Below are 27,085 nucleotides of genomic sequence, written 5' to 3' on the forward strand. Positions count from 1 at the left end.
TGCACTCATTATAATTACTTAAAATGGCTATTGTTATATTTGGGTAAGGGTGCGGCTGAAATATGGAACGTGGCCGTTTGAATTCGGTTCTCGGGCGCGACGCGATTTACCGTATCTTCACCTACCTATACCCGACTCTGCCGTTACTTGGCTCGAGGACAATTACTAACCGCGTCAATAAACAGAATTAGCTTGGCTGATATATTGAACTACCTGTCACTGCTCTCAATTGCGCTGCATATTCGCAAGGCTGGATTGTATAGAACTCTTCAGTTCCCCTTCTTTAAATCAGCCAGTAATATCGTGCTGCTAGCGGATCAAAGGACCTGGCTCGAACGTCTAAATATATATTGCAGCCATGAGCGACTCACGCTATTCATATGACGAAAATGCCGAGGCATGGCCTTATTTCGCAATGACGCTACTGTCTTTGGTGTTGGTGCCGACGACTTACAAAGCAGTGTCAAAGCTTTCACGTTCAAGCGGTACGATCTCTTGCGACTTTTAAAGAACAGGATACAGTATTCATGCAGATATTATATAGATAAAGGGCCACCGGAACTTGAGAGCCAGTATAAGCCACCCAATTACGAAATCATTAAAAGATTCCGTAAAAAGAGCAGGAAGAGCAGCTTATTTACGACTACGTATGCGTGCACAAAATTAACTTGCACATTACCTGTACTAACGCACTTTTTAGCAATGTTTTGTTACTAGCTGGATGGATAATTTTTTTCGGAGTGGCATTCTTTGTTTACACGCAAGAGGCTCCTGATGATGTCCAGCGCTTTGATCCGTATGAGATTTTGGGAGTCACATATGTCAGTACATCTTCCATTTGCCGCTTCTGCCACGATATTAATTGGTTTATAGACTGCATCTGAAAAGGAGATCAAAAGCAAATACAGGAAACTGTCTTTGAAATTTCACCCCGATAAAATTGGCAACAATCTGGGCAACAGCACAAGAGAAGAATTAGAGTCCCAATTCGTGGAAATGACCAAAGCATATAAATCGTACGATTCGGCTTTTATTATTTGATGACTAGATGCCTAACAACAATTTTGAGCAGATTGACCGACGAGGTGACGCGTAAGAATTATCTTGACTACGGACATCCTGATGGTCCTCAGCCCATGAAGCACGGTATCGCCCTGCCTAAGTGGTTGGTTGACGAAAAGGGAACTCCTATGGTGATATTAGCATATGCATGCTTGGTTGGCATAGCACTTCCCTTTGTTGTGGTATGTAATAGTTGAGTTTCTGCTAATGCTAAACTTTTAACAAAATTTTCTAGTGGCAATGGTGGAGTGGCACTAAAAAATATACCAAGAACGGTTTGCACACCGTTACCGCTGCCAACATTTTTGAGAAGTTCGCAAAGACTGACTTTGAAAACATAACCAACGATGTCTTGTTGGATCTTCTCTCCGACGCAGAGGAATTCAAGATTTTATATCCAGGTATAACCAATGAGGAAGTTCACGCCCATCTGAATACATATCTATCTAGAGAAAAAGAGCAAGATGCTGCAGATGAAATCAAAAAGCTGGGTATCGTATCTCGCTCAATGACTATTCTAGAAGGGATGCTAGATATTGCGTCTTCTTTCAAGAATGTCGATCTGATTCGCACGATTCTGCTTTTGACTCAGTCTTTTGCTCAAGCTTTGCCTCCAAATTCCCATGAATTGCTGCAAATTCCTTTCCTTGACGAGAAGAAACTTGCCTGTCTGAAGGTGAAAACTATCAAAGAGCTGGTTGCAATGGGCGACGACGAGCAGAGAAAGGTTTTAGGAATTGAGAGTGCAGAGGACTTGAAAGCTTTAAAATCGTTCGAGTCACAGATTCCATCTGTCGAGATTTTGAAGGCGTTCTTCAAAGGTGAGAAATCAAAAATTATTCATTATCGTTTGTATATCTGGACCTGGTAAATTAACTAGCATCTATAGTTCCTGGCGAAAGCACTGTAACTCCCGGATCTTTAGCCCATTTGGTTATTAAGTTTAGAGTCGCATTTCCCGGCACAAAACTTTCTCCCCCTGAGCTCAAGGATCTGGAAGAAGAAGACAGTCCAGAGACTCTCAAAAAGCCTCTTTCTACCAACAACAAAGCACCTGCTCTTAATCCCGTGTATGCTCCATTTCTACCTATATATCTGCAGCCAAAGTGGAACGTTCTTTTGATCAATCCTCGTGAGAACAAAATCGTGGAACCACCAACTAGCATTACCCATGTTTACACAAACGGTGATATTAGCACGTTCAAAGTTCAGCTTTCAGCTCCCCTTCCCGATCAACTTGGAAAGTTTAGGCTTTTGATTGAACTGCGCTCGAATTGCTTCATTGGTGTAGACGCTCTGTCGTCGGTATATCTTGAGATTTCCCCTCCTCAGACTACTGAGGAAGAAATTGATGACGACATTTCTGATCCTGACGAAGATTCGATTGCCGGAGCTATGGCAGTTATGAGAGGCGGAAAAACAAAGCGGCGAGCAGATGAGGATGAGGATGAGGACAATGAAGATGAAAATGAAAGCAGCAGCGATGAGGAAGACAGTGACACCGATATCAATACTGATACAGAGGACGAAGGTGACTCGTGAGAGCAGCATCTAATACCGCTAGTTTATAGCTAATGATTTAGCAGCTTAATCTGTGATAAAATAGTTTATTAGTGCTACGGACATATCTGCATGATATATTATAGACCTCCATTTCAAATGTAGATACGTAAAATCGTATTTGATTGTCATACATCTAAGCCATCGAAGTGCGATTAATAATTGATACCTGAAAAGGATATCTTGGAAACGATAAAGTAAGATATAACAATGATTATTTTTACACTAAATACACTTTTGAAATCCTGACAAAAAACAAAAATGAACCACAACGCTCTCTTTCTTTAACGGTTAGACTTGGCAACACGCTCCAGTTCATCCTAAATACTTTAGTTAGCATCCGATTCTGTATAAAGTCGCAGTCCGACTATCAACATACCTTCTTCTTGATGGCATATGAGTTGGACGAACCCTTGCCAGCGTTGATGAGCTCCTCAGCAAGGCATTCAGCAATGGTCTTAATGTTACGGAAGGAAGCCTCGCGAGCCTGTGATTGAAGTTAGGTAAGAGGAAACAATAAAAAAAATAACGAAAATTATGCATACACCAATGGTAATGAGAGAGATGGCCTGGTTGACGCGTCTCAGAGGCGAAACATCAACAGCCTGTCGTCGGACGGTACCAGCGCTGCCGATACGGGTGGAATCTTCGCGGGGACCGCAGTTGACGATAGCGTCGACTACCACCTGGAGGGGGTTCTGGTCGGTAAGAAGGTGGATAATCTCAAGGGCGTGCTTGACAATGCGCACGGCAAGGAGCTTCTTGCCGTTGTTGCGGCCGTTCATCATGAGCGCATTGGTAAGACGCTCGATGATGGGGCACTGAGCCTTGCGGAATCGCTTGTTGGCATATCGTCCAGCGCTGTGCGACAGGTAAACGGGCTGACGAATCTGAATATAGTCGGTAAGGGAAATGTCCTTGATCTCGACTCCCTCAAAGGTCCACTTGTTGAAAAGCTTGACCTGGTTACTCTCCTTGACGACCTCCTCGGGGAGAAGAGTAGACTCAATAATGGGCTCGGCCTCAAATTCCTCAACCTCAACGGCTTCGTACTCCTCGTCGTAAACCTGCTCAACCTCGGCGTCAGACATATTTTCTAATAGATGGTGATGAAGTAAAGTGATGTGGTGCTGAGAGTCAACGTAACTGATTCCAGGTCTAATCCACTTCCGCGCACTGGCTGTGAGGCGCGCTTGAATTGTGTGTACGTTCAATCCTGTAGAACGAGACCCTTGATAATGTTATTTGTGACTGCTGTAGGGCTACGCCCTACTTGCCTTTTGAATGCGATGACCAGATAGTAAATTTACCATAAGTGTCACTCTAAAATATCACTTGACCTAAATAAGCTTTGACTTTGAATGTCAAAAATTATTACCAAACTCCCAACGCGGTTCTGCTATTACAGAAAATCTTTCAAAAAGTCATTCTTTAATATTGTGCTCCGCTGTTCGCAGGCTGAAATTGCGAAATGGCAAAATCTACAAAGAGAAAGGAGGATGATTTCATTACTACCATTTCAGACTCTGATTCTGAAGTGCCAGATCTTGACGATGACGAGCTGGACGCTGAAACCTCTGATGTGCCTGAAGAGGTAGATGAAGTGAAGTCCACCAAAAAAGGAAAGAAATCTAAATCTGCGCCAAAGGAGGACTCCGAGTTTGCACTTAATTTTGATCTTGGTGACTTTGAAACTGTGAATCAGTTCAATGGCTGGGACTTTGACATGCAGGACCGCGCTAAAGGGAGTGGACGTCGTCAGGTCGATCTTGATGGCATTATCCAAAGGCAACGAAATAAAGAGCGCGGTTTGGACACCGATGACTCCGAGAGTGGGAGTGATGATGAAGATGAAGATAATGGAGATGATAACGAGCAAAAGTCAGAGCAAATACCCGGATCCGTCAATTTAGATGGCGACAGCAGCGACGGTGACATAGATACTGAAGCGTCAGATGAAGAAGAACAAGATGCAGCTGGCGAAGAGAAAGAAGATGAAGAGGAATTTGTTGTCAAGAAGAAAAAAGATGTGCCATCGGAATTTTCAAAGAAAAATTTGAAAGACAAAGACCCGAAGAGCAAGTCAAAGAAAGTTGTCGTAGTGATGAGTGATGACGACGAAGAACACGACAATGGTATGGACGTTGATCCGGACCTCGCTCGTGCTGATGACAAAGATGGCAGTAGTGAGAGTGAGAGCGAAGGTGAGAAGGATACGCCTAAGGCGATTGCAAAATTTTTTGCTGCTCCGGTCAAGCAGGATGCTAAAGCAGTCTCTGCACATAAGCAATTTCACACTCTCAATATTTCACGACCTCTCCTGCGAGCAATTACCAACCTTGGCTTTTCTGCTCCTACTCCTGTTCAAAGTTCTGTTATCCCAATTGCCCTCTCAGGTAAAGACGTTGTCGCAGGTGCTGTTACTGGATCCGGAAAAACTGCTGCATATATGATTCCAGTTTTAGAGAGACTTCTTTACCGCCCGAAAAAGATCGCATCCACTCGTGTAATTGTTCTTGCTCCTACGCGTGAACTGGCTATACAAGTGTCAGATGTTGGCCGAAAGCTTAGTCAATTCGTTCCCGGTATTCGATTTGGACTAGCTGTTGGTGGTTTGAACTTACGAGTGCAAGAACAAGAGCTCAAATCCCGCCCTGATATCGTTGTTGCTACTCCGGGTCGTTTCATTGACCATATTCGCAATTCTCCCAGTTTCCAAGTCGATGATGTAGAAATTTTAATTATTGATGAAGCCGATCGTATGCTGGAGGAGGGTTTTCAAAAAGAATTAACTGAGCTGTTGACCTTGATGCCTACTCGAAGACAAACCCTGTTGTTCTCGGCAACGATGAATTCTAGCATAAAGCAGCTTATACAACTTTCACTTCACCAGCCTGTGCGAATCATGATCAATCCTCCTAAACAAGCTGCAAGTGGTCTTATTCAAGAATTTATCCGAATCCGCAAGCGAGAAGCTGCAAAGCCAGCTATTTTGACGTGGCTGCTAAAGAAATTTGACAATCGGGAAAGAATTATGGTGTTTGTATCTCGCAAAGAGACAGCGCACCGATTGCGAGTAGTTCTAGGACTTCTCGGGACCAAAGTTGGCGAGCTGCATGGTGCACTCACTCAAGAGCAACGACTGAATGGAATTACTGAATTCCGTAACTCGGTCGTGTCTGTTTTGATCTGTACCGATCTGGCGTCTCGAGGTCTTGATATTCCAAAGGTTGAAACCGTTATCAACTACGATATGCCCAAAACGCATGAAATTTATTTGCATAGAGTAGGTCGAACAGCGCGCGCGGGTCGAGCTGGTCGAAGTATTTCTTTAGTCGGCGAGGCGAAAATAGAGCGCACAATCGTTAAAGACGCGGTCAAAAGTCTTGAGAAGAATAAGGGCAAGGCTGTCAGTCGCAATATCAACTGGGAAGAGGTAAATAGGATTGTTGAAGATATTGGGAGCAAGGAAGACTCTGTAGAGGCTGTCCTGCAAGAGGAGAAATCTGAAAAACAAGTAGGTGCACTTATGTTTCGTCTGTTTACGATGTTCTGCTTGCTAATCTAACTGACTTAGCTTGCCATTGCGGAAATGCAATTGAGGAAAGGAGAGAACTTGATTAAGCATTTTGACGAAATCAAGTCACGACCCAAACGAACATGGTTTGATGATTCCAATGAGAAAAGTCGGAAGCGCAGAGTGAAACATTGATTCACTTTTCAGCGATAGCATAATTTATAGAAAGTTATACAATTTTGGAGTAATCGGGATATTTATTTAAATATAATATATATATACATAAATATAAATTTTACCAAGATTTTTATCGCGTGTCAGAACTATTCAGCTGTAGAGACATATTCTCAGTTTTTGTATAGCGCCTCAAAAGATTAGATGAATAAGCTTTGGCAGCTCGCCTGCAAGAAATCGCATATAGGCTTAGGGCTTTTACAGACCCAATACAGCGTAAAATACGTACATTACGAGACGTGATTTCGAATCCACGTTTTAAGCTCGTCGCAACATTTGCAGCTCAATATATTGGAATATTACTCTGAATTTTACTGGGACAGAGTGAAATACGTGCTTATTGTATTACCGAATTCAGATGCTTTTTAGGCTCGAGCGTACCTTGGTTTCCAACTCAAAACGTTGTTTATAGCTCTACCTCTTCTACTTCTCTGATTTGATTTATTAGCGAACTCTTGTACTGTTAGAGGGTTCTCGCATTTTTTGACAGGCATATGCCTGAGGCTTATAATTAGAAAGCTATGGACTCTCTGAACATAATGCAGAATTACTCAGATGCGGGGACGCCGCTGCGATATTCAGATTCATTTGGTTATGAGCGAGCCTCACCGTCAACCGATCAACTTACAGCAACGCCCAGTAGTCAACCTGCTCTCAATCGTCAAGTTATAGAACTGGATGCCAAGCTTGCTGCTCTTGATTTTGAATTAGGGGTATGTTTTGGTCTTATTCTTTCCATTGCGCCTTGCTGACGAGTCGTGTTTCATGTGGAAACAGGAAGGTGATATTACGGAGAAAGGATACAAAAAGCGGCGAACACAGATTTTAGCGGAGTTTGGAGTTGCAATAGATGATAATAATTCTACAGCTGCGTCAATCGTGGGATCCGACGATGGCTCCACAACAAAACGCGTGGTATGTGTGATAATGTGTGGCATAGTTATGGGGCTAATGTCGTTATTCAGGTATCTATGGTCTCCACGGCCAGTTTACCGTCAGTGTTTCGCCCAGATTTTAGCAGGCCTGAATCAACACTTAGTACAGATATGGAAACTGTAGACCGTATGAGCCAAGAACAATTCGACAAGTTTTATCTAGATCAGCAGCAGGACCCCAGCACGCTAGAGTCGCCATATTTATATTCTATGTATGGGAATGATGGAGCTAAGCCGCCTTCATCATACGGTTACGCGCAAGATTTGGTGCTTCAGATGCCACTTGAGCCTCGTACAATTTCCGACGCTAATTTTGATCCCCAAAACGGGAATGTCTCGATGGCTAAGTTTGATAATTTGGCTTCTATACTGCGGCACAGAGGACGTGCCAACGCGAGATCAAATGCTATTGTGACACTTGATGCTAAAGGGAAAGAATTCTCTGCTATCACTTGGGACAAACTGGCTTCGCGCGCTGAAAAAGTTGGTCAAGTGATACGAGATAAATCTGGGCTTTATCGTGGAGACCGCGTTGCGCTACTGTATAGGGAATCTGAGGTTATTGATTTTACGATAGCGCTCCTTGGGTGCTTTCTTGCCGGTATTGTCGCGGTCCCTATCAACACGCACACAAAGTTCAAGGATATTACATATATTCTTAATTATACCCAGTCACATTTGGCCTTAACCACGGATGCGAATTTGAAATCTTTTCATAGAGACTTTACAGCTGCTGGGCAGTCATGGCCTCGAGGCGTTGAGTGGTGGAAGACCAACGAGTTTGGATCGTATCACCCGCCATCGAAGAAAGCCGAACCTCCCGCCCTCCAAGTTCCAGATCTGGCATATATTGAATACTCGCGTGCTCCAACCGGTGAGTTGAGAGGAGTTGTCATGTCGCACAAAACTGTTATGCATCAGATGAGTTGTTTATCGACAATTCTTTCAAGTCGGGATCGTGACCGTCGAAAAAGTAAGGCTGCAATGGATAGTAAAATGCTTAATGCGCCGGTGACAAAGTCACAAACAGTTCTTAGCTACTTGGATCCGCGACAGTCGATTGGTATGATAATGGGAGTTTTGATGACTATATACTCCGGAAATTCGACAGTATGGGTGCCACAATCCACTTTAGCTGTTCCTGGCCTTTACGCAAATGTCATCAGCAAATTCAAGCCATCTGTTCTGCTTGCCGATTATCCCGGTTTGAAGCAAGTTGCTTACAATTACCAATCTCATCCCTTGGCTACTCGTAACTATTCCAAAAAATACCCTGTTGATCTTTCTAGTGTCAAATGGAGTTTAATCGATTGCTTGACAGTCGATACTGAGTTCCACGAGATGCTCGCTGAGAGATGGCTAAAGCCGCTAGGGAATAAACGCTATCAGCTTGTCATTGCCCCGATGCTAACACTATCTGAGCATGGTGGTATGGTTGTTTCAATGCGAGACTGGATTGGTGGTCAAGAAGCGCTGGGTTGCAGCTTTCCAGATGACGATGATTCCAATGATTCACATGAACTATCGGAACTGTTACTTGACAAGAAAGCGCTATCTACAAATAAAGTCCATATACTTTCAGCGACGCATCATCGGGATGGTGTCTTTACCGACGATAATCAGAGAGATACAATTCGCGTTGGTGCCTTTGGGTACCCTCTCCCGGATGCGACTCTTGCTATAGTTGATCCAGAAACAAGTACTCTTGTCTCTGAGTTGATAGTAGGAGAAATTTGGGTTGATAGTCCCTGCCTAAGCGGTGGTTTTTGGGGATTGGGCCGTGAGACTGAGATTATATTTCATGCAAAATGCTGGGGTGCCGACGGTGCACTTGAAGTATGTTGACTGATGAGTATATCCATAGCTTCAATGCTAACTATATAAATAGATGGAATTTCTACGAACTGGACTACTCGGATTTATATATGCTGGTAAAGTATACATTTTGGGACTTTACGAAGATCGTCTTCGGCAACGTCGAGAAATTGAAGAACAGGCCCCTTCAGGAGAGGATGCCGCGATTGTTTATGGCAATCAGCGACAATATAGATACCATTATACTGCGCATTTGGTGCAAACGATCATGCAGACTATTCCTCGTGTTTTCGATAGTTCCGCCTTTGACATATTTGTCAACGATGAGCATCTTCCAGTAGTATTACTTGAATCAATACTTGCGGTCACCACCCCAGAAACTCCTACTGGTCCTCCACGTACGATCGACTCGAATATACTTGAAGAGATGGCTGATAAATGTATGACAAAATTGCGGGAACTGCACAGCGTTCGCGTGTACTGCGTACTAATTACAGCTCCCAATACACTTCCTCGGACTATACGCAATGGTCGTTCTGAGATTGGAACAATGCTTTGTCGCAAAGAATTTGAGACTGGAAATTTACCATGCGTTCATGTCAAATTTGGCGTCGATCATGCGGTCACCAATTTGGCAGTTGACGAAGTGATTGAGGAGCGCGGAGGCATTTGGTCTGTAGCAGCTTCAAAAGACCGGGATGAGTTGCTGGTTCATGAAGATAAACAGTATTCTGGGATTGATGATCGCGATACTGTTATAGATGATCGGACAGGACAGGAATTGTCCAAATTTACTTCGATTGTTGATATCCTACAGTGGCGGGTTCTTTGCCAGCCGGAGGAGTTATCATATTGTACTATCGATGCGCGCTCTCGAGAAAACAAAGGAATGACATGGAAAAAATTCGACGCACGCATTGCAGCTGTGGCATCAATGCTGATCAATAAATGCAGATTGCGTGCTGGTGATCTTGTTGTGTTGATCTACCCTCACGGAGAAGACTTTGTTCATGCGGTTCATGCTTGTTTAACGCTTGGCATTGTTGCAATACCAATTCCACCGCTTGATAGCACAAGGCTTGAAGAAGATGTACCGGCATTGCTAAAGCTGATAGCGGATTACAAAGTCAAAGCCGTTTTACTGAACGCTGATAGCGATCACGCAATTAAGAGCAAGATTATCACGCAGCATATCAAGCAAAGCTCACACGCGCTAAAAATATCTATGCCTCCTACTTATAATACTAACAAGACAAGTAAATTATCCGGCGGTTGCAAAGAGCTGAAGCTGAAAATGAATTCTGCCTGGGTTGCTCCCGAGAGAACGGCATTGATATGGGTTCATTGGACTGCTGATCAAAGCCGGGTAGCAGTGAAGATGAGCCATGCGACAATTTTGGAAATGTGCAAGGTACAGAAAGAAACATGTCAGATGCAAAGTTCGAAGCCTGTAGTAGGATGTGTACGATCTACTATTGGAATTGGCTTTTTGCATACATGCTTCATGGGAATATATGTTGGTATGTATTGTCCAACGTTGAATATCGACTTCTGATACTGACTGCAGTATAGGCGCATCGACCTATCTGATTTTACCTGTTGATTTTGCCTCCAATCCGCAAGTGTATTTTCTTTCTTTATCGCGATATAAAGTCAAGGATACATACGCTACTCCTCAAATGATTGATCACGCTCTCTCGACTGCACCTCTCAAAAACAATAATCTTCGAGAATTACGGAATCTAATGATCACATTTGATGGCCGACCACGCACTGAGCTGTTTGGAAAAGTACGCGTGCACTTTGCCAATGGAGCTCTTGATGGGACGGCCATCAACTCTGTATACTCACATGTATTGAATCCAATGATTACAACGAGATCGTATATGTGCATTGAGCCTATTGAATTGAAGCTAGATGTGCGCGAGCTTCGCCGAGGATATATCGTCTTGGCTCCGCCTGATGCGAAAAGACATACGTTGACGCTGCAAGATAGCGGAATGGTGCCTGTATCGACGCATGTACTGGTTGTTCATCCGGAGACTAGACGGCTGTGTCATACGAGCGAATACGGCGAAATCTGGGTTGCATCGGGCGCCAACGTGGACGGTCTTTACGGCACCAATGATCCTTTTGAAAAGATTCAGTTTTCTGCTACTACGGTTGAGGCCGATGCTGGACTCGATGCCTATAGCGAGAAACACCTCAAGTACATGCGAACTGGCGATCTAGGATTTCTGCGAACGGTTGCGAGACCTGTAGGGCCTGGCGGCTCAATGGTCGATATTCAGGTTTTATTTGTTCTAGGGTGTCTTGGGGATACCTTCGAAGTAGGAGGTCTAAGTCGCTTCTCGAGTGACATCGAACACACGATTGAATACAGCCACCGAACGATTCCAGTCGGATGCAGTGCTGTTTTCCAGGCTGGAGGCGTTGTCGTGGCTGTGATTGAGAGCAGTCGCCCGAAGCATTTCCTAGCTGCCCTCGTTCCTGTTGTTGTTAATGCCGTGATGAGTGAGCATCAAATGGTTTTAGACATCGTTGTTTTTGTGAGTAAGGGTGAATTCCCACGGTCGCGGTTGAAAGAGAAGCAGCGAGGAAGGATTATGGCTGCGTGGGTTATGCGGAAGCTGAGAACCACGGCTCAGTTTTCGGTAAGCAGTGTGTCTGAATTGAGGGGTAAGATTGCAAAGGCTGAAGCGGCATAGACAGCGGATTTTAATTGTACGCTTTTGGAACCTGTGTGAATATAAGATATAATATTTTTGTAGAAGCTCCGTGACGTAGTTCATATATTACGTATTAATCTATCTCTTATCGTACAACATGCTAGTCGATGCTAGTCAAACATATACAGACGTTCCCGCACTTCCTCAACAGTCCAATCGAGAGCTAAATCAAGATTCTCTCCTGTGTACGCGCTACAGGGCAGGACTTTACAAGTGTGATTTACAATATCAGCTATACCCAGCTCGAGCTCGATCACGTCCAGTACGTGTTGCCGGTCACCCTCTTCAATAGCATCTATCTTGTTCACTAAAACAAGCAAACCTGCTCCAGTAAGTCGATCATCCGACACGACTGCATCGAGTTCTGCTCGGCAATCTGGCAAGCGATCGATGGCCGACGCGTCGACGACCCAGATCAACGAGTCTGTCTTTTCGTAGTAATTTCTCCAGAACGGTCGCAGCGATCGTTGTCCTCCAACATCCCAAATATTGAGCGTATAAATATTTTTGTAGGCAATTGTACGAATGGAAAACCCGAGGGTTGGCGCGACGGCGAGAACATCTTCTTTCAGTAGGTAGCGTACGATAGATGTCTTTCCGGCGTTATCGAGACCACTAGCAACGGTCAGCAAAAATTACTATTAATCTATAATAATAAATCTACATACAGCATAAGAACGCGCATCTCCTTGTCCTTCAGCTTCTGCTTGCGCAGGGTCGTTAAGAGACCCATGATGCTGCTGATGCTGGAAGAGACCGAGTCGTGCGCGCTGCAATTATCATGTCGTTAGTTCGACGCCTGCCCCGACACGTGTGAACTAATCGCACCAAAACAAGTGCAACGCTCGTCTCGGTCACTCCATTACGGCGACGCAAAAAAAAATGGGTCTTATTTCACGATACACCCTAAACCCATGCGTCCGGACGGCGGTAGCCCGAAGTCAACTTGCGGCCGCGGCCCAATTATGCCCACGAAGTAATCGAAGAGCCGGCGGAATATTGTAAAGGAAAAGCCTGTTAGCATTCGAAAGAAGCGGATCGAAGAAGCTGACAAGGCAAATCTTGAATGGTGATCAGGGGCGCCGCACGTGTGCAGAGTGAAAAGCTGGGCGCCGCACGAGCAGACATTTCCATGTTATCGTTCAGTGCCTCCATATCAGACTTATCGCTCTCGATCACCACTGTGGCCTTCTATCAGCGCTTCCGATGGAGAATCATATACACTCGACCTGGGCTCGCACGTTTGAGTGCAGGCCGAGGCTATTCTACCAGCCAAAGACAATGGACGACCTTGTTGAACTGGTCCACTCTGCTCGTTCTGCCGGCGCTTCGCTGACTGTCGTCGGCTCTGGCCATTCCCCGTCAGATATCGCGATGGCTCCTACAACGGGCTGGCTTGTCAATCTCGACCGACTCTGCGCTGTTGTCTCAACCTTCCCCGCCACCGCGCAAAAGACTACCGAATATTCCGACGTGCGAGTCGAGGCAGGAATTCGCGTGTACCAACTCAACGCTGCCCTTGCCTTCCGCGGTCTTGCGCTCCAGAATCTAGGATCCATCTCCGAGCAGTCCATTGCCGGTTTAATTTCAACAGGAACTCACGGTTCTTCTTCATTTCACGGCCCCTTGGCTCAGCAAGTCGTTGATCTTACGTTATTGACCGCCGCCGGCGATTTTCGCACCGTGTCTCCGACAACAGATCCTGACCTATTCAAGGCCGCCTTGCTCTCGCTTGGCAAATTGGGCATTATCACGCATGTCACATTGCGCACCATCCCGGCATTTAATATCCACTCCGTTCAAGAAATTATTGATTTCGACCGACTACTAGCCGACTGGCGTACAGTTTGGACGACAAAAGAGTATGTTCGCGTCTGGTGGTTTCCCTACTCGCGTAAATGCGTGCTCTGGCGCGCAGAAAAATCTACTTTACCGCTCTCGAACCCACGCTCGTCTTTCTACGGAACATGGCTCGGCCGTACACTCTACGAAGCCATGCTTTGGTTTGCTGTCAATATTTTCCCGCCTTCAATGCCTGCCGTTGAACGCTTCGTCTTTAGTCGCCAGTATGGATCTACACAGACTTACGACACCCCCGGTGCATCTGTCGACGAGGCTGTCCAAGGCTCGGTCGAAGGTCTTAACATGGATTGTCTCTTCAAACAATACGTTAACGAGTGGGCGGTGCCTATGCGTGACGGCGTCGAGATTTTGACTCAGGTCGACAAGCTTGTCTCTGAAGCCGCGAGTAAGCATGACTACTACGTTCATGCGCCCATCGAGGTTCGCGTGTCTAACTGCTCGGTCCCGCCTGAAAATGATATCCCAGACTCTCCTTTCGCGATCATTCGCGCAAACAGTGGCATTGGTGCGATTCCTGGAAATTATTGTCGGTCTTTGCTTGAATATGCTCCTCGTGTCGATTATCCATCTCCGGGCGAGCCTATTACCGTTGATAATCTCACTCTGTATATTAACGCTACAATGTATCGTCCCTTTGGTCGCGATCCGCCAATTGGGAAATGGTACTCTGAATTTGAGGCTGTCATGGCACAGTACGGCGGTCGTCCACACTGGGCAAAGAACTTTATTGGACCGGCGGGAGCATTGAATGCCAAGGATGAGGCTAAGCGGAAAAAGAAAGACGGCCAGATGGTTGGTATTGCAGGGGTTTTTGCTGAGTGGTATGGTGAAGATGGTCAGAAATTCAAAAAAATTCGCGAAAAGCTTGACCCTGATATGCTGTTTGTTGGTGGACGTGAATGGGCTGAGCGGAACGGACTTATTTGAGAGATCTATTTTTTTGTCCTTGTCTGCTTGATCTTGTACTATCTTTTTCTTTCTTTTTTTCTTTTTGCTGCCGATCGGATCTAATTGTAAGCTATGATGTTCTTGTAAGATATCCATTAACAACCGTATAGGCTTCTCTAATTATTAAGCATAGCTATTCCTGCATATTTGGTATCATCTGCACTGCCGCTATCTTCATCAGTCGTTTGTGCCGGTACCTCAACCTCATGTTCATCCTCCGGAATGGCCTCATGCAATCGTAAACCGCGTTCCATTAGTATATGATACAATTGTCGTAGCTCGTTAGCGGTCATGAGTCTGCGCAGATCAAATGCTTTCATAATCAGATCTGTGTATCGTTAATCGTCAATCATAAATTGGTCTTAAAAGTATCAAATGCATTGTGCTCTTACCCTTTGACCATGGACAAGCTCCTATTGCTTTGAATAGGACGCTCTTGGCAATGGCATCTTCACCTTGCTCCAGTTCGAATGTAACATAAGCAAGCCATATATCAATACTAATCCGTCCCGCATTACTTTCGACCGCCAGCTCAAATATGCCACGTACACCATGCTTATTCCTTAGCATTTTATCATAGGATACCGCAAATTGCCAAACAAAGAGTGAAACTGCTCTCTCTTCTTCGTTCAAGATGTTGCTGATCATCCTGTGCACATTATTTTCGATCATATATTTTTGTTCATTGTGAGCGTACATTAGTAAAAATTCAGCATTTGACGGATAGAGACTAAGGCATTGCGAGAGATGGTCGCGCAGGGTAGAGACTTTGTGCATTGGTGACCTGTTCATATCAAATCTGATTAATCGCGCAGCAAATAGAAGTCCTTGCTCATGCTCGGAAGATGGGCTCTCAATTTTGTCAATGTTGTTTTTGTATACCGCCAAAGCTTTTTCAAGCTGTACAGATCCATTTTCTCGTTCAGTGTATGTGAGTAGAGATAAACATTCTATTGCAGCCTCTGCAAATCCATATTGTTTTGACAGCAATCCTGTTCGTAAAGTCTCTTCAATGGCATCTCGCGAAGCCAGAATGGCTTGCAATGATATCTCACTCGTCTTTTTTTTCCCATCAGCAACTCCAGATAAAATCTTTAAGCACTGATTGACGCAATCAGCTTGATTCGTGAATAAAATTGATGAGGCCCACTGTCGATACAGTAGAATGCATCCATTTTGCTCATGCATAAAAGATATCGCTGTCTCGTAAAGCTTATCAGCTCGCTCAAAATGCTTCAGCTGCCACTCGAGAGCTGCGTATGACGACCAAAGTTTTATGCTGTCTCTCCTCCTACTCAATAATGTTTTCGCTGCGTTTGATGTCGGCTTCTCGCCATCGATAAGTAATTTTAAATTCAAGCAAAAAGACAGTATTTCGTCATCGTCAACAACTAGCAATAATGAGTCGATAACAGAGCTAACTAGAAGTTGATTCGTTATGCCGCCTCCAGTTGTAGAATGAGCATCGGCACCTAAGGAGAAATTGGCATCCCAATGGTCAAGAAAAGGCAGGTAATCATAATTCGGAATCCTGCAACCAAGAAACTTCAAGCATGCCCACACCAAATTGATTTTTCGGTCTGGACCGGAAAATATACTCATAAACGGCGAGATGTCGGAATAGAGAATGATCGAGTATGGGTCATTCGTATCTGTCAGGGCGTCTATCCGTTCTGGCATAGACTTTTTGGCACTTATGGACTCCTTCAAAAGCCAATCCTGCCTATCGATATCTGACTTCAATTCTAAATTGTAGTCGCCAATTCGAGGACGTTCGTCCATCCAAAAGGTCTCCAGCCAGCCAAGTTTATTTGTTTCAGATTCAGGGCAAAAAAGGTTGAGCTGCAACAAACCTTGCACAATTGCTATTGCATGCTCTATATATCCAGCCTCAAGTATAAACGCACAAGCGCGCATAATAACGGCAAGTAGATTGTTCTCCAGTTCTGCGATATCATCGCAACTGGGCTCTATAAAAACAGAAATTCTATCAATTATTTGAATGATATTTTGCAAGACTGAATCATATTCGAAGGCGGCAGTATCACGTATCAGAAACTCAATCCAGGGTATCCAAAGTTGATGGCTAGTAGGATATTTGTCAATCATATTACCCCATTGTTTAATTGTTTGATATTTTCCATTCAATGTTTCAAATATTTCAAGAAATCGAAGGATAAGTCTGGTGTTTCCAGGGTTTGCAGCAATCGCTTTTTGAAAAACCGAAAGTCCGACCTCGTTTCGAATTTTTGTCATATTCGGCTCGCTTGTTGACCCTGCGTTTGCCATCATCTCGGCCGCTAGAGAAAACCATAAAGATTCATCATTTGGAGAAGTTTCAACAGCCTGAGATAGCTGTACAATACGGCTCGTAGCATTCGTATGTGCCTCCAAGTCACTGTCTGACATCAAATCATCATCTTTGTCAACGTCTTCATCGTTTTCATTTGCCATGCCGAGAAGTGATTCGATACCAGTATAATTTTTCTTTGTAGCAGTAGAACGCGAAGATAGGGCAATAAATTCGACTTCTTTCTCAAATTGATCAGAATTATCACCAGTTTTCTCTTTCCTAATGCGCCTTGGCTCGCTGGTCAGTTTCCAAGATTTTGAAACATCACGAATAGCGCTATCTCTCTCAGGTTCATAAATTTCAAGCCCACCGTAGCCTGCTCTATTGTTCTGTTTAGAGGGTTCTTCCACAATCTTAAACTGCCTGCCCAATCCCAAAACTCTTCCATGTCCGAATCGGTAGTACGCTGGTCTTTTGAAAGGCCTAGCATATGCAAGGTTGTCTCGATCAGGACGCACGTCGACTTTGTAGAGCTCAAACACAGGCGTTGCGTAAGATATCAAAGGAAGGACGTTAAGGAAAACAATTGTGTTTCCTTTCGCGGTCGCCCGCGCCCACTCTTCCTGTCTACGAGAGGGCGTTGATTGAGAAAGATCATTCCCTTCAACGGATCTCTTTGCAACTTTGAGATCCCTTTCCGGAGACTTGGAGAAGGCTAATTTAGGGGACCGTTCGTTGGTGGACTCCCCGGTAGTCCGGCGCGAGGCAATTGCCTCAGGACTGGCGGCGCGCTTTCGACGATGTTCGCTGTCTCTCCTTGAAGATGAATGTTCGTGATCTCTGTGGTCGTGTCGTTGATGACTTTTAGATTCCGACGGCTTCAAAGAAGAAGGATGGCGACGGCCATCGTCACGACGATGGTGACGATGGCTACTTCTATGGTGGCCGGCAGAGTCGGCGTCTTTACTTGGGGGCGGCTTGAAGCTGGAAAACTTAGGAACAGACGGCGGCTTCGAGACAAATACGGTTTAGTCGAATGCGGGCAGAAACGGGAAGAAAATACACATACCGATATCTCGTCGTCAGACATCAACAAAAACAAGGAAGCAATAGGAGAGAGGAGATATTTGTCTGGCGCTTGACGATCGTCAGTAGAGAACGGATCCTATTTGAGAGTCGCCGGCGCTTGCTCCGGTCCGGGGAAAGCGCGAGTGAACCTGAGCCGCGGCTGGACAATCACCCTCGACGCGTTTTTTGATTGTTTCGGTAATTATAGGCGTGGCAGCTAAAGATTTAGCTATCATTTCCATTTGTTATTTCGTAGTAGAGTGCAGAAGCAATATCGACTATAGAGTACGAAAATGTCAGCATCTCATTTCAAGTTGGAGATTTATCCGCATGAGTTTCCGACTACAATATATGACGTTGCACCAGAACCATCAACAACCGAATGCGGCATGCTCTTCTTTATCCCAGGCAACCCCGGCTTACCTGCATACTACGTGCCATTTCTTTCCAAGATACGTGACAGTCTTCCGGGATGGCGAATTATCTGTGTGTCGCAGGCTGGATGTGATACTATCTCAGCTCGCAATGCTCCTCGGTCGCCGGATCAGACTTACTTTAACCTCAGCCAGCAGATCCAGCACAAGTTTGAGATCTTCACCACTCTTCTTCGAAAATACGAATATTTCTCCTCGTCAGATCAGAAAAAGGAAGTGGTTGTTGCGGGTCACAGCATAGGTTGCTGGATGCTTCAACACATGCTTGTACAGCTAGCCAAACAACAAGTGCCGGCACCCATCTCCCTAGTATTATTGCTGTTCCCTACAATAAAGAATATCGGCCAAAGCGATAGTGGTGTGGTTTTCAATCGAATTTTAAAATATTTTCCGCATATCGCAGACGTGGCTTCAAATCTGACCTACTACGCTACAAAATTTCTCCCTGATATTGCGGTGAGCAAGGCAGTCAATTTTGCGATGCAAAATCCTCCGGAACACGCAGCCAATGCTACGAGAAGTTTATTCTACTCCCCTTCAGTTGTATGGCAATCTGTGAGCTTGGGTGCTGAGGAGATGAAACATGTTAAGGAAGAAAGTGAAGATATGGCTGAGTTCTTTTGGAAGGGATTGTGGAGCACATTGCGTAGAGAAAGTAGCAGAAGTGGGAATATCGTTGCTTATTTTGCAGACAGCGTAAGTTCTTGTTTTGGTAGTGATCAAATCGCGCCGAATACTGCTAACGAGATTATTTAGGATCATTGGGTGGGAACGCATACTAGAGCCGAAATTTTATCGACTCACTCGAAAAGAGAGAATGTCGAATTTGTTATATCAACGGCGGATGATAATTGCAAGCACGCTTTCTGCGTTAGGGATAGTGATGTAATGGCGAAACATGTACTAAGCTGGATAAAGGACCTTTAATATCTCCTATTTGGGATATAATTCAACTGTGTAGAGTGCCAGAAAATATATTCTGATATGCTTGTCGCTCAACATACAGATATGTTCTAATTATTTTGGTTATAGTAGTGGTATAAGGAGACAGCGAATTTTCAACAGTTGATCATATCTAGAATGTGGCATTCGGTGTAAATATAGACTGTATAATATGCATTCTTAATTTGCTACTCTTCAATGAATTAATGGTTATCCTAAATACAGTCTACTATGATACTCTTGACTGTGTTATAAAAGCATTGTCATTATTTAATATGGTGAAGCAATAGGGACTTCAACACTAATGGAGCCGTTAATTAAGGACATGGTTGTATATAGCGATGTAAGCGTAACGGGAGGTCGTAGAGAGTGAGTTCTAAATACAAGTGAAAGCGACTTATATCTGATAAAGAATAGTTTTTAGAATAATTGAGTGCTCGAGCCAGTCTTGGACGTCTCACCATATATTGTCTTGATCCGCAGAAGGTTGATTTTAGCGATGGTAGAAACAGTGTCTCTTTGAATATTTAAAAATAACCCTGATTCTCGTGCCGGCGGTCTCCTTCAAAGATCACGTATTTGATTATACCTTGTGCTCTTGCTTCATGAACAACTACGTGAATTGTAATGCAAATCTGCATTGAAAACAATATTTCAATCAGAGAGAATTCATTTATATTTAACTTCAGGGGTAGCCGTAGATTTTTCTCCCAATCGGTAATTGACCTTAGTTCGATAAACCAAAATTCCAATTTCACTCATATTTCGTCGACCATTCTGTTGAATAAACCTCATATCATTGCATTCAAAGTTTTTTTGTATCAAATAACTAAGAAATGGTGTTATATTTGATAGGACTAGGCCTATCATCGCCGGAAGATATTACAGTTCGCGGTCTCAAGGCAGTTCAAAAATGCGAACGAGTATATCTTGAAGCATACACAAGCATTCTTATGGCTGCTACAAAAGAAGACCTTGTTAGTTTTTTTGCGAAAACAATGTATTATTTTTACAGATACTAATATAATACCTTTTCAGGAATCTTTGTATGACCGAGAAGTTATACTGGCCGATCGAGAGCTGGTTGAAAGCGGAAGTGATCAGATCTTGGAAAATGCTGAAAACGTTGACATCGCTTTCCTGGTCGTGGGTGACCCGTTTGGGTATATTTATTATTATTTCTTATTTGCGGTAAAGAGTTTGCGCTAATTAATACAATAGAGCGACAACACACACGGATCTGATTATCCGTGCTCGAGAACTAGGAATTCCTGTCGAGGCTATTCACAATGCTTCAGTCATGAATGCGGTCGGTGCTTGTGGTTTGCAGTTATATAATTTTGGACAGACTGTGTCATTGGTCTTTTTCATGGATAATTGGAAACCTGACAGTTTCTACGATCGGATAAAAGAGAATCGTGAACTCGGCTTACACACCCTTGTACTTCTTGGTAAGTCTATCTTGCTCGTGTCAGATTAAGCTTCAATTTCTTTCGATGACTAACAACAGCCAACTAGATATCAAAGTAAAGGAACAAAGTTTTGAGAATATGGCTCGCGGTCGCAAGATCTACGAACCTCCACGATACATGAACATTGAAACCGCAGCCTCGCAGCTTTTAGAGATCGAAACACTCCGTAAAGGATCTGCATACCTTCCAGAAACTCCTTGCGTATCGATTTCACGTCTGGGATCGCCTCAGCAAAAATTTATTGCCGGAACACTTGCCGAGATGGCAGAACTTGAGAGTGGAGATCCGTTGCACTCGTTAGTGATTTTAGGACATCGAACGCATGAGATGGAAGTTGAATATTTGTTAGAGTTTGCAAAGGACAAGGAAGGATTTAAAAATGCTGTTACAAAAGAAGTAGAGGCTGCTAAGGCTGCGCAAATGGCTGCTGTCGCTGAAGAAGAGGATGACGACTAACTGTATTATAGTATTCTTCGATTCATTCGCGGCAATAATTGTCAGCCTGTACACTAATTTAACTTGATAGACATATTTTACTAAAATTTCATCGATTTTATGTCTTATAATGTAAAGCAAATAAACCTGTTCAGCTTGCTGAACCAGCAGATAGCGACAGGGTACAACATTTTGGCGTTGTCAAACCCTATGGTCGAAAGTTCCTCCAGTCTAAAAGCTGGAATCGCCAATGTCTAGCTAGCCGTCTTCCAAGAACGATCCTTCCCTTTGCCAACAGAAGCGTTTCGCGCATCCAGAACCGCTTCTTACTTTAGGAATCCGAAATTTAAATGAACTGTTAGTTTTCGAATTTGACAAATCAAGGTATGCGATAATATGGCGTCGAACTCGCCGCACTCGTCGTCGCCCGACGGACGCGGTTTCTTTAGTTCACCTCCCCCTCCATCATCTTCTAATTCACCTGCGCCATCACTCTCTCTTTCGTTTTCGTCATTTTTAGGAGGAGGATCGAATAGTGTATCTTCTGGCCCTCTGTCTCCAAACAATTCTGTGTCTCCAGCGCGTCTCTCGACAGTCGCCGCTTTAATTGCTCAATCGTTCGCTCCGCATATTGCCGTCTTTGCCTCTGATGACGCCAATCAATTTGCTCGCGACATGGGCTTTTCATCGCTATTAGATTTATTGAGGCCATTTGGAGACAAAGTTAAAGGACCGATTGTGGTGAGAGATTCTCAGGGCTTGACATCCTCTCTTGATGACTTCGGTCTCCGGTTCGTACCGTCGACCTTTGCGGCACAGGCAGCTTATGCAGCTACATTGCCTCCACCGTCAGCTAGCTCGGGTGCTGGATCATCGCCGACCACACCAACATCTTCTCCCACGAAACTGCGCGCACGAAGTAATAGTAAATCAGCCCAGACGGCATTAGCACAGTCGCCGGTCTGCTTTGATATCCATGACCTAGATGCTGTTCTTTCGCTCTATCTGACTCAATCTCCACGGTTTTTCTCCTCATCAGCCGCGTTTTCTCCCGCGGCTTTACACGACGCTATATATCAGCGATCTTTACAGCGGATACTTTCAGTTCCACCTGTATCTGCCCACGAGACTTTTTCGCATCCAGTTGCGTCTATAATCGCTATATCATCGCGAAATCCACAGCCGATCGAGACATTATCGATGCTTTATAAAGCTGGCAACGATGCACCAGTGCCCAGTTATATGAGCAAAGATTATTTACGATATTACATTCTTATCCACGACGAAGAACACAGCGAGATTGAGAAATCAATTGCTTTATTTGAGCGAATGAAGCGGCATTTCGGTTTGCATTGTCACATGATCCGAATGCATTCCTCAAAATTCGACCTAAATACTCCAGAGACCCAGATACAAGTCGTGCCATACTCTGAGTGGATGTCAGCAGCCGAGGAAGTTACATTACTACAGCAGGAGCGGCCGACAAGGTATATACTGGAGTCTGATGCGGTTAATTTGAGGGCATTTGTGAGGGAAATGACGGTTCAGAGTTTGATTCCGTTTATGGAGCGGTGTGTGAACACATGGAATGATCAGGTACTGCCTTCTATTTTCTAGTTATCATATCAATGAATGCATAAGCTGATGTCACGCAGATCGCGTCTAGCAGACGAGGATTGACCGGGCGGTTTTTTTCCGCCTCACGTCGATTTCTAGGGTCGAATAACCGAGCAGCAGGTCCAGGTGCCTCTGCCGGCGCCTCAGGAAATTATGACCCAGTGACCTCCTCGTATGGTTTCATGACGGCCGAGGCACAAATGCGCAAACTCGCAGACTACGCATTTATGCTGCGAGATTGGCGATTAGCTCAGTCGACGTACGATATTCTCCGAAAAGACTTTTTGAACGACAAAGCGTGGAAGTATCATGCCGGCGCACAGGAGATGGCGGCTACTAGTTTGATACTTAGTGGTACTCCGCTAAGTTCAAAAATAAGAATGGAGTTACTCGAGCCGATGCTTGATTCAGCTACGTATTCATATACTTCACGGTGTAACCAGCCGACTTATGCGCTGCGAACCATTCTGATGACGTCCGAGCTTCTGAGGTCGCGGGGAGGCGGCGCGGCCGACGATGCCGCTCGGTGGCTCATGAAGGCTATTTCTGAGAAATTGATGGGCAATCTTGCGCATGCGCTTATAATTGAGCGCGTGAGCGCATGCTACGCAATAAGACATGGAGTCGGATCGCAAGGATGGGGAAGTCGAAGACGGAAAGCAGCGTTTTGGCAGCTTGTTGCTGCGAAGGAGTGGGTTATGCTTGACAAAAAGCCGCATGCTTTGCAATGTTTGGAAGAGGCGGGCGAGACGGCGTATGATGCGCTTCCGTGGACGCAGGTGGCTGGGTCGCTGATGTATGAGCTAAGAGAAAATGCCCAGTCGATGGTTATGTATGATAGTGGACGGGATTGAATGAGGCTGTGTTTATTGCATTGGTTTATTTATCAGCTGCAAATGAATACAGTACATCATATTTTTGACACTAGAATTGATTTAAATACAAATGCTGTCCCCACCCATACATTATCACAAGTCGGCTCTAACCCGGCTTTTGGCACAAATTTAACATACACCCTTATAATGACCATGCTTATGAGATCGCTGTTTAGGCACATCGCTAAGGTTAAGCTGACTAGCATGTTCTGACAAAGATCCGAGACTGGTAGCCCTACGAGACAGGGTGGTCATAGACTGTACAGCGTTGAGAGGGTGCGACGGAGACTGCATGTTTGGATCTGCGTTGATAAGAGATTCTGCGATGCCGATGATGTCTTCACAGAGCTTACTGAGAAGATCGGCAGTCATCGATTCGCGAACTACGACGCGCAGAATTTCGGTATCTGCTTCGTCGGATGGGAGCGGATAGTCTGCAATAAGAAGTTAGCACACAATGTTTGTTTCAGTGACGCATATGAAATAATGCAAAAGACATACTAGGGATGATATATCCCTTAACACGCAGCAAGGTAGACATATTAGCCTGCTTGACGTGAGGATAATTTTCCAAAATTTGATCTGTAAACTTCCAAGACACAACTGGTAATCCAGCATTATACAACTCAGGGTCGTCGCCAAGTTCAGCCTTCACCTCATTGTCGGATAGCATGGAGTGGATACCTTTCGGACGATGAATTTCAGATAGACAGACAAAGAGACCCGATTCCTCGAGAACATCAGATAAAAGTCTAGCATTAGCTAGAGAATTGTTTTGAATCCGCGAGTAACCATCGCGGCCTAGGTGAAGAAAATTGTAGTACTGCTGGATAACTTGATGACCGGGGCGTGAAAAATTTAGAGTGAACGACTGCTCTACACCGCCTAGGTACTTTAGCTCAAAGACAAGATGCTTGGGAAGATAATCTTCTGATCTCCATATGATCCACCCCAAGCCAGCAGTAACAAGACCATACTTGTGCCCAGAAGTATTGATGCTATGCACGCGACTAAGACGGAAATCCCAGACGGTATTTGGGTGGCTGAACGGAGCAACAAATCCTCCAGAAGCGGCATCGACGTGAATAGGGATATCGAGACCAGTGCGTGCTTGAAATTCGTCGAGAATTTTGCTGATATGCTCAACTGGCTCATAATGACCAGTGTAGGTAGACCCAAGGATGATAAATATGCCAATAGTGTTCTCATCGATCTGGTCAAGGATCTTCGTGGGGTCGATGCAATGATTGCTCTCTTTACAGACAGGAATCAAACGAGATTCGACATCAAAATAGCGGGCAAACTTCTCGAGTGCAACTTGAGCGTTGGCACCCATTAGGATGTTTGGCTGCGAAGCGTCTTTGCCCTCGGCGCGGCGTTTTTCCTGCCATCGGCGCTTCATCGCGAGACCGCCGAGATGGATAGCCTCCGAGGAACCCGTAGTAGCTGATCCAATGGGAGTCTCACTAGGAGATGCGTGCCACAAATTTCCTAGGATGGTGATACAGCGCGAGTGGATGTCCATCATTGCCGGGTACTCGTCATTGTCGGCCAAGTTCTTTGTTAAATTTTCCAGAGACAAACGCTCTGACTCGGCCTCAATGTAGGTGCCGACAAAAGAGGCAAGGTTAAGATTTGGTTTTCCATCGAGATCGAGGTCGTCGCGAATGATCTGGTAAGCGGCTGTAGGGGATCAAGAGTTAGTTCAAGGAGGAGCAAGATCTGCAGACGCATAAATATGTACCTTTTGACTCGACACCACTGGTGGGAATTGCGCTATATTTGAGGCTTGTGAGAATAGTCAAATGGATGGTAAAAATATAGAATGTATCTCACAATCGCGGGGCCGGTTCGATGGCAGTGTAGCGGCTGAGGTAGGGCGAAGCAACATGCTTGAGCGGTTTCTTTACGGTAGTGCCAAGAGCACTGCGACGGCGCATGTGCTCTTCGACGAGAGACTCAGGGTCAATGTGCTTGCTAAGAGACATAATTGAGTAGTTGGAATGATTGGAGAGCACAAGTGTATGCTGCAAGCAAAGTAGGCGGCAAGAGAATTGTTGGATGAGGGTTTTTATTAAGAAGTAGTGGATTAAGGCTCGACTTGATTGACCAGACCTAGTCTAAGTTGAGCGACGATCTGCCAGCACCTTTTTCGAGCTTCACAAACACTTGAGACAAATTACGCAACCTAACTATAGGGAGAAGAGAATTACCGTATACTAATTGCTATTGGAATACGACTGAAGAGAAGAGTCAAGAGCGCGGAGCAGGCGACATTTGGTTGCTCCCAATTTAACGGGAATAAAGGGTGACGTCAGAGATGCCAGAGCAGCACCAGAGCAGCAATAGAAGAAGACCGTTGATCTGGTTGCCAACTGCTGAAATAACCAAGCTGAAATACGTACAATTCGACAAATAATAAAAAAATAGACAACTGCCGGGAATCGTCATATGGCATAAGCAGCCGTCTATTAATTACTAATCTCAGGCATGCAGATCACGCGCTATAAATAGGGCACCGAGTCAGGAGTGGCGTGTCCCAATGCGGCAAGGCTCTAATGCATGCGCCGCACATTGGCAGTGCGTGGCGGTGCAGGGCCTTCCACTGCCTCAGCCTTAATAACCCAGCCAAGTGACCCGGACCTTCCGGGGAGAGTCGCGAAAGAGCATCTTCGCGGGGCACAGGTGTTGTTTGTAAAAGCTGACGTAGTAGTAGCATAAACCCAGACACTCGTAGAGTAAAAAGAGATGTCCAGAGTGCGGAAGTGGCGAGGGTAGTGAAGTTTCGACGCATAGAGAGACTGACGCGGTCCGACGACAGCCCAAGGAAAACAGTGCTCGAACCCATCGCCGCTTCTTCTCTTGCTCTCTTCACCACCTTCTCTTTTCTCTTCTTACGCTTCCTCCTCTCTTCATCACTTCCTCCTCGTCTTTTCTTTTCCTGCATCTGCTCTACAGCAGCCGCTTGCATCTCATTCTGGTTAGTCTCTCCTGCCTCTCAGCTGCTCGGCGCACCCACACTTTTCCGCAACTGCTGCTCTGGCGGCTCTATCTCGCCCTCGTCACTATCGTCGCTTTTCGCCCGCTTGGCTCTATTTCTCTTCCTCGCCCTGCACCTGCCTTTTCGAGCACTTTTTTGTCTCGCACGCAGCCGTAGCCCGCTTCTCTAGCTCTCGACACGCAGCCGCCCTATCAGTCAGCATTGCCATTGTGACTTCTTTTTCGAACGCTCTGAGCGCCTTGCTTCCCCCATCCATAACGTGTCTGCTGCCGCTCTGCCTACGCC

At 45.0% G+C, this 27,085-nt stretch overlaps 11 protein-coding genes across 11 annotated transcripts; 7 read left to right on the top strand and 4 right to left on the bottom strand.

Annotated features, from left to right (window-relative positions):
• Window positions 1-108: 108 nt before the first annotated feature.
• V2V93DRAFT_363092 (uncharacterized protein) lies at window positions 109-2,779 on the top strand. The gene is made up of 7 exons (XM_066908512.1): window positions 109-485; window positions 545-647; window positions 701-821; window positions 874-1,016; window positions 1,073-1,244; window positions 1,298-1,883; window positions 1,952-2,779. The coding sequence occupies exons 1-7, from the start codon at window positions 359-361 to the stop codon at window positions 2,602-2,604; spliced, it is 1,905 nt and encodes a 634-aa protein (XP_066768772.1). The 5' UTR covers window positions 109-358; the 3' UTR covers window positions 2,605-2,779.
• On the bottom strand, window positions 2,654-3,787 carry V2V93DRAFT_363094 (40S ribosomal protein uS7). Its single transcript, XM_066908513.1, has 3 exons — window positions 3,168-3,787; window positions 3,002-3,109; window positions 2,654-2,942 (listed from the first exon to the last, which is right to left on the bottom strand). The coding sequence occupies exons 1-3, from the start codon at window positions 3,711-3,713 to the stop codon at window positions 2,907-2,909; spliced, it is 690 nt and encodes a 229-aa protein (XP_066768773.1). The 5' UTR covers window positions 3,714-3,787; the 3' UTR covers window positions 2,654-2,906.
• Window positions 3,788-4,013: 226 nt separating this feature from the next.
• V2V93DRAFT_363096 (P-loop containing nucleoside triphosphate hydrolase protein) lies at window positions 4,014-6,442 on the top strand. The gene is made up of 2 exons (XM_066908514.1): window positions 4,014-6,139; window positions 6,200-6,442. Exons 1-2 carry the CDS (start codon window positions 4,094-4,096, stop codon window positions 6,332-6,334), a joined length of 2,181 nt encoding a protein of 726 aa, XP_066768774.1. The 5' UTR covers window positions 4,014-4,093; the 3' UTR covers window positions 6,335-6,442.
• Window positions 6,443-6,604: 162 nt separating this feature from the next.
• V2V93DRAFT_363097 (uncharacterized protein) lies at window positions 6,605-11,896 on the top strand. The gene is made up of 5 exons (XM_066908515.1): window positions 6,605-7,086; window positions 7,151-7,288; window positions 7,339-9,144; window positions 9,197-10,643; window positions 10,696-11,896. The coding sequence occupies exons 1-5, from the start codon at window positions 6,895-6,897 to the stop codon at window positions 11,829-11,831; spliced, it is 4,719 nt and encodes a 1,572-aa protein (XP_066768775.1). The 5' UTR covers window positions 6,605-6,894; the 3' UTR covers window positions 11,832-11,896.
• Window positions 11,897-12,821, bottom strand: V2V93DRAFT_26618 (ADP-ribosylation factor family-domain-containing protein). Its single transcript, XM_066907160.1, has 2 exons — window positions 12,521-12,821; window positions 11,897-12,467 (listed from the first exon to the last, which is right to left on the bottom strand). The coding sequence occupies exons 1-2, from the start codon at window positions 12,583-12,585 to the stop codon at window positions 11,963-11,965; spliced, it is 570 nt and encodes a 189-aa protein (XP_066768776.1). The 5' UTR covers window positions 12,586-12,821; the 3' UTR covers window positions 11,897-11,962.
• A 164-nt stretch (window positions 12,822-12,985) lies between these two features.
• Window positions 12,986-14,823, top strand: V2V93DRAFT_363102 (D-arabinono-1,4-lactone oxidase-domain-containing protein). The gene has a single exon (XM_066908516.1). The coding sequence runs from the start codon at window positions 13,059-13,061 to the stop codon at window positions 14,640-14,642; it is 1,584 nt and encodes a 527-aa protein (XP_066768777.1). The 5' UTR covers window positions 12,986-13,058; the 3' UTR covers window positions 14,643-14,823.
• Window positions 14,711-18,181, bottom strand: V2V93DRAFT_26616 (NRDE-2, necessary for RNA interference-domain-containing protein). Its single transcript, XM_066907159.1, has 3 exons — window positions 18,026-18,181; window positions 15,056-17,966; window positions 14,711-14,991 (listed from the first exon to the last, which is right to left on the bottom strand). Exons 1-3 carry the CDS (start codon window positions 18,044-18,046, stop codon window positions 14,780-14,782), a joined length of 3,144 nt encoding a protein of 1,047 aa, XP_066768778.1. The 5' UTR covers window positions 18,047-18,181; the 3' UTR covers window positions 14,711-14,779.
• On the top strand, window positions 17,845-19,740 carry V2V93DRAFT_363104 (uncharacterized protein). Its single transcript, XM_066908517.1, has 2 exons — window positions 17,845-19,154; window positions 19,215-19,740. Exons 1-2 carry the CDS (start codon window positions 18,318-18,320, stop codon window positions 19,383-19,385), a joined length of 1,008 nt encoding a protein of 335 aa, XP_066768779.1. The 5' UTR covers window positions 17,845-18,317; the 3' UTR covers window positions 19,386-19,740.
• Window positions 19,741-19,977: 237 nt separating this feature from the next.
• V2V93DRAFT_363107 (tetrapyrrole methylase) lies at window positions 19,978-21,437 on the top strand. Its single transcript, XM_066908518.1, has 4 exons — window positions 19,978-20,377; window positions 20,439-20,563; window positions 20,622-20,851; window positions 20,919-21,437. Exons 1-4 carry the CDS (start codon window positions 20,237-20,239, stop codon window positions 21,326-21,328), a joined length of 906 nt encoding a protein of 301 aa, XP_066768780.1. The 5' UTR covers window positions 19,978-20,236; the 3' UTR covers window positions 21,329-21,437.
• On the top strand, window positions 21,438-24,072 carry V2V93DRAFT_363112 (ER-golgi trafficking TRAPP I complex 85 kDa subunit-domain-containing protein). Its single transcript, XM_066908519.1, has 2 exons — window positions 21,438-22,903; window positions 22,963-24,072. Exons 1-2 carry the CDS (start codon window positions 21,704-21,706, stop codon window positions 23,776-23,778), a joined length of 2,016 nt encoding a protein of 671 aa, XP_066768781.1. The 5' UTR covers window positions 21,438-21,703; the 3' UTR covers window positions 23,779-24,072.
• Window positions 23,929-25,787, bottom strand: V2V93DRAFT_389635 (pyridoxal phosphate-dependent transferase; the record flags this gene model as incomplete). Its single annotated transcript, XM_066912366.1, has 5 exons — window positions 23,929-24,233; window positions 24,301-25,245; window positions 25,267-25,482; window positions 25,559-25,560; window positions 25,636-25,787. 5 exons carry the CDS (start codon window positions 25,785-25,787, stop codon window positions 23,929-23,931), a joined length of 1,620 nt encoding a protein of 539 aa, XP_066768782.1.
• Between the last annotated feature and the right edge of the window lie 1,298 nt (window positions 25,788-27,085).

Source organism: Kockiozyma suomiensis, assembly GCF_038497685.1.
Source record: "Kockiozyma suomiensis strain NRRL Y-17356 unplaced genomic scaffold V2V93scaffold_1, whole genome shotgun sequence".
NCBI lineage: Eukaryota > Fungi > Ascomycota > Lipomycetes > Lipomycetales > Lipomycetaceae > Kockiozyma > Kockiozyma suomiensis.